At 36.0% G+C, this 5492-nt stretch overlaps 1 protein-coding gene across 1 annotated transcript; it reads right to left on the bottom strand.

Moving 5' to 3' along the window:
• Positions 1-3423: 3423 nt before the first annotated feature.
• Positions 3424-4187, bottom strand: LOC106475396 (the record flags this gene model as incomplete). Its single annotated transcript, XM_013936077.1, has 1 exon — positions 3424-4187. A coding segment is annotated over one exon (764 nt), but the record flags the coding sequence as incomplete, so codon positions are not given.
• Between the last annotated feature and the right edge of the window lie 1305 nt (positions 4188-5492).

The raw sequence follows: 5492 nt of genomic DNA on the forward strand, positions 1-5492 counted from the left end.
GTGAAATCAATAGTTTGTTCTCGTCACTCGAGAATAAGTGGTGTGAAATCAATAGTTTTTTCTCGTCACTCGAGAATAAGTGGTGTGAAATCAATAGTTTGTTCTCGTCACTCGAGAATAAGTGGTGTGAAATCAATAGTTTTTTCTCGTCACTCGAGAATAAGTGGTGTGAAATCAATAGTTTATTCTAACCACTCGAGAATAGGTGGTGTGAAAACAGTAGTTTGTTCTCGTCACTCGATGATAAGTGGTGTGAAAACAGTAGTTTGTTTTCGTCACTATAAAACATACTGAGGAGAGGTACTGAGAGTATTAGCTGTTTATCTTTTGTATGACTGAAATATCTGATCGATGACGGTTCTGTATCTTTCTGCTGAGGCTAATATCCAGTAATATCAGTAGTTTCTTTCTGTATATTTTCTGTTATACGTGACTGTTCTTCTCTCCCTGTATCTTTTCTATTAAATATGACTGTTATTTTTTTCTTCTCTCTCTGTGTATCATTTCTGTTAAACGTGACCATTCTTCTCTCTGTGTATCTTGTCTGTTAAATGTGACTGCTCTTCTCTCTCTCTGTCTGTTAAACGTGACTGTTCTTCTCGCTCTGTGTATCTTTTCTGTTAAATGTGACTGTTCTTTTCTCTCTCTCTGTATCTTTTCTGTTAAACGTGACCATTCTTCTCTCTGTATCTTTTCTGTTGAATGTGACTTTTTTCTCCCTCTCTGTATCTTTTTCTCTTAAACGTGACTGCCCTTCTCTCTGTGTATCTTTTCTCTTAAATGTGACTGTTCTTCTCTTTCTGTATCTTTTCTGTTAACTGTGATTGTTCTTCTCTCTGTATATTTTCTGTTAAACGTGACTGTTCTTCTCTCTCTCTCTGTCTTTTCTGCAAAATGTAACTTTTTTTCTTCTCTCTCTCTCTCTGTATGTTTTCTGCTAAGTGTGACTGTTCTTCTCTCTCTGTGTATCTTTTCTGCAAAATGTAACTTTTTTTCTCTCTCTCTCTCTGTATCTTTTCTGCTAAGTGTGACTGTTCTTCTCTCTCTCTGTATCTTTTCTGTTAAATGTGACTGTCCTTCTCTCTCTCTCTGTATCTTTTCTATTAAATGTGACTGTTCTCTGTATTTTTCTCTTTGTGAAATGTGATTATTATTCATTATATATATATTTCTCTTCTTGTGAAGTGTGACTGCTCTTCTTGTGAAATGTGACTGCTCTTCTCTCTCTGTATTTTTCTTCTTGTGGAATGTGACTATTCTCTTCTATCTACTATTCCAATCCCTGTGGAACGTGACATCAATTTAAAGTCAAGATAAATAATTCCATTTACATAAGACTCCCTTAAAATAATTTTTATTTTTTTTTATTTTTTGCTGCAGTTTCTCAAAGGAACCATAGGAAAACAACTAAACAGTTTAATTCTTTCGTAACGTTGATGTTTCGTTTTTTGAAGCTTCTTATATGAAATTAAATATTTATATAAAATGTTCTTTCCTCCGTACACGCGTGACTGCGTACACGTGCGCTTCTATTGATCAATCTCGTTGGAACTGCAAGATGGCTCTAGACATGTGACTTTGTAGCACGTGCTTAGCATGCATTATTTGTAATTATGCACGTGTTTCGTGCCTTCGATAATCCCATTTACTTCTCTACTTAAACCTCAAAGCTCTAGACATCGTTTCCATTCAACAGAAATTTCCGCCTGTTTCCTTTGACGTCATGTTTACGTCACGAGCTTTAATGCAAAATGCCATTCTGTATTGCACATAAATCGATCTTCTTCTCTGAGTTAACTGTTATAGCTTTAAAAGGAAAGCAAACCAATCTTCTGAGTTAACTGTTACAGCCTTAGAAGGAATGCACACCAATCTTCTGAGTTAACTGTCACAGCCTTAGAAGGAATGCAAACCAAATTTCTGAGTTAACTGTCACAGCCTTAGAAGGAATGGAAACCAATCTTCTGAGTTAACTGTCATAGTTTTAAAAGGAAAGCAAATCTATCTTCTGCGTTAACGTCACAGCCTTATAAGGAACGCAAACCAATCTTCTTCTGAGTTAACTGTCATAGTTTTAAAAGAAAAGCAAACCTATCTTCTGCGTTAACCGTCACAGCTTGCTCCATTCTTCATCATGTGATCGAGAGAACAGAAATTATTTCTCAAAATGTATATGTTTCATGCAATATTTTTGCGGTGTCAATTACTGTAGTAAAGAAAGAAACACCCGAAGTTGTATACAACATCAACCTGAAATTCCTAAAACATTATGGCTTTGAACATTTAATTTCATTTTCTGTTTTATTGATACAGTTTCATTTTGTTTATCCTTGTATCACAAGAGTTTCATGTACAGTTTTCTCGAGCAAGAATAATAAAGATGCAGAAATGAGTTAGTCATACGCTTATTCTCTTCTGTTGTCTTACTTGCTTTCACAAACACTGTCTTCATTTTCATTTAAAACTTGATCTGTTTGTCTAAGTGCTGTTGTTGATGGTGGCAGTTTCGTATTATGTCTATCAAAGCACTCTGTGTAAACCATAGTCTTGATGTTCTTTTATTTGGCGCGATTCTCCAGTTCGATGTACAGAAGACCAAGACTCGTGAATCGCAAACGCATTAATAGAACGAGAATATTGGTAGGAGTTCCAAGTAAGTGGTTCACACAGAATAGGTAGTAGTTTCAAGTAAGTGGTTCACACAGAATAGGTAGGAGTTTCAAGTAAGTGGTTCACAGAGAATAGGTAGTAGTTCCAAGTAAGTGGTTCACATAGAATAGGTAGTAGTTGCAGGTAAGTGGTTCACACAGAATAGGTAGTAGTTCCAGGTAAGTGGTTCACAGAGAATAGGTAGTAGTTCCAGGTAAGTGGTTCACAGAGAATAGGTAGGAGTTCCAGGTAAGTGGTTCACACAGAATAGGTAGGAGTTTCAAGTTAGTGGTTCACAGAGAATAGGTAGGAGTTCCAGGTAAGTGGTTCACACAGAATAGGTAGGAGTTCCAAGTAAGTGGTTCACACAGAATAGGTAGTAGTTCCAGGTAAGTGGTTCACACAGAATAGGTAGTAGTTCCAGGTAAGTGGTTCACAGAGAATAGGTAGTAGTTCCAGGTGAGTGGTTCACACAGAATAGGTAGTAGTTCCAGGTAAGTGGTTCACACAGAATAGGTAGGAGTTCCAAGTAAGTGGTTCACACAGAATAGGTATTAGTTCCAAGTAAGTGGTTCACACAGAATAGGTAGTAGTTCCAAGTAAGTGGTTCACAGAGAATAGGTAGTAGTTCCAGGTAAGTGGTTCACAGTTCGACGAGATCAAAAATCTGTGATGTTTTGTGTACTCAGAGTTTAAATATACTGTGTGAACCACTTACTTGGAACTCCTACCTATTCACTTCAGTTATAAATTACTGAAAACAATAATTATACTTTACTGATTGGATGCAAGAGGACGCTTTGTGCTATAATATTGTGTACTCTGTATCTTTTCTGTTAAATGTGACTGCTCTCTCTCTCTGGAACTATTCTTGCAGAGGTGGTGATATTCCTCTAGTTCTAACGCTAATAAGTAGTTGTGAAAGTCCTCTAGTTCTAACGCAAAGTAGTAGTGATATTCCACTAGTTCTAACGCCAAGTAGTAGTGAAAGTCCCCTAGTTCTAACGCAAAGTAGTAGTGATATTCCACTAGTTCTAACGCTAAGTAGTAGCAGTAATATTCGTCTAGTTCTAACGCTAAATAGTAGTAGTAGTAGTGATATTCCACTAGTTCTAACGCTAAGTAGTAGTGAAAGTCCTCTAGTTCTAACGCTAAGTAGTAGCAGTAATATTCGTCTAGTTCTAACGCTAAATAGTAGTAGTAGTGATATTCCACTAGTTCTAACGCTAAGTAGTAGCAGTAATATTCGTCTAGTTCTAACGCTAAATAGTAGTAGTAGTGATATTCCTCTAGTTTTAACGCCAATAAGTAGTGATATTCCTCTCGTTCTAACGTTAAGTAGTAGTAGTAGTGATATTTCTCTAGTTTTAACGCCAATAAGTAGTGGTATTCCTCTAGTTCTAACGCTAAGTAGTAGCAGTAATATTCCTCTAGTTCTAACGCTGAGTAGTAGTAGTAGTGATATTCCTCTAGTTTTAACGCCAATAAGTAGTGATATTCCTCTAGTTCTAACGTTAAGTAGTAGTAGTGATACTTCTCTAGTTTTAACGCCAATAAGTATTGATATTTCTCTAGTTTTAACGCCAATAAGTAGTGATATTTCTCTAGTTTTAACGCCAATAAGTAGTGATACTTCTCTAGTTTTAACGCCAATAAGTAGTGATACTTCTCTAGTTTTAACGCCAATAAGTAGTGATATTTCTCTAGTTCTAACGCTAATAAGGACTAGTAATAATTCTATATTTATCATGTTGATACACTACACTACAGATCTCAGGTTAATCAGAAGTTATACTCTTCCTTCAATTATGTGTGATTTGTAAAGTTTTAACCACCATCACCGTGATGTTCTGTTTAAACAAGTAACACATCTTTCATTGTAATTTGTAACGTTTTAACCACCATCACCGTGATGTTCTGTTTATACAAGTAACACATATATCATTGTAGTTTGTAACGTTTTAACCACCATCACCGTGATGTTCTGTTTAAACAAGTAACACATCTTTCATTGTAATTTGTAACGTTTTAACCACCATCACCGTGATGTTCTGTTTAAACAAGTAACACATCTTTCATTGTAATTTGTGACGTTTTAACCACCGTCACCGTGATGTTCTGTTTAAACAAGTAACACATCTTTCATTGTAATTTGTGACGTTTTAACCACCGTCACCGTGATGTTCTGTTTAAACAAGTAACACATCTTTCATTGTAACTTGGGACGTTTTAACCACCATCACCGTAATGTTCTGTTTAAACAAGTAACACATCTTTCATTGTAACTTGGGACGTTTTAACCACCATCACCGTAATGTTCTGTTTAAACAAGTAATACATCTTTCATTGTAATTTGTGACGTTTTAACCACCATCATCGAGTTTCTTAGCTATGTTTGAGGCCAGTTTTGTGGATGTTTATATTTTAGTATTCGCTACAGTTACAGGAACTTATCAAACTATTGTTCACTTGAGTTTTACCAAAGGTCCTGTCACAATGACGTCATCAATTTAAAACTGTTCAGTCAGGTTTTAGATCTGTCGTAATGTTTTTCAGAGAAACGGATATAGTTATATTTCGTGTCGGATATAGTTATGTCTCCTGTCGGATATATTTATGTTTCGTGTCAGATATAGTTATGTCTCGTGTCGGATATAGTTATGTCTCGTGTCAGATACAGTTATGTCTCGTGTCGGATATAGTTATGTCTCGTGTCGGTTATAGTTATGTTTCGTGTCGGATACGGTTATGTCTCGTGTCGGATATAGTTATGTTTCGTGTCGGGTATAGTTATGTTTCGTGTCGGATATAGTTATGTTTCGTGTCGGATATAGTTATGTCTC

This window comes from Limulus polyphemus, unplaced genomic scaffold, assembly GCF_000517525.1.
Source record: "Limulus polyphemus unplaced genomic scaffold, Limulus_polyphemus-2.1.2 Scaffold8514, whole genome shotgun sequence".
Taxonomy (NCBI): domain Eukaryota; kingdom Metazoa; phylum Arthropoda; class Merostomata; order Xiphosura; family Limulidae; genus Limulus; species Limulus polyphemus.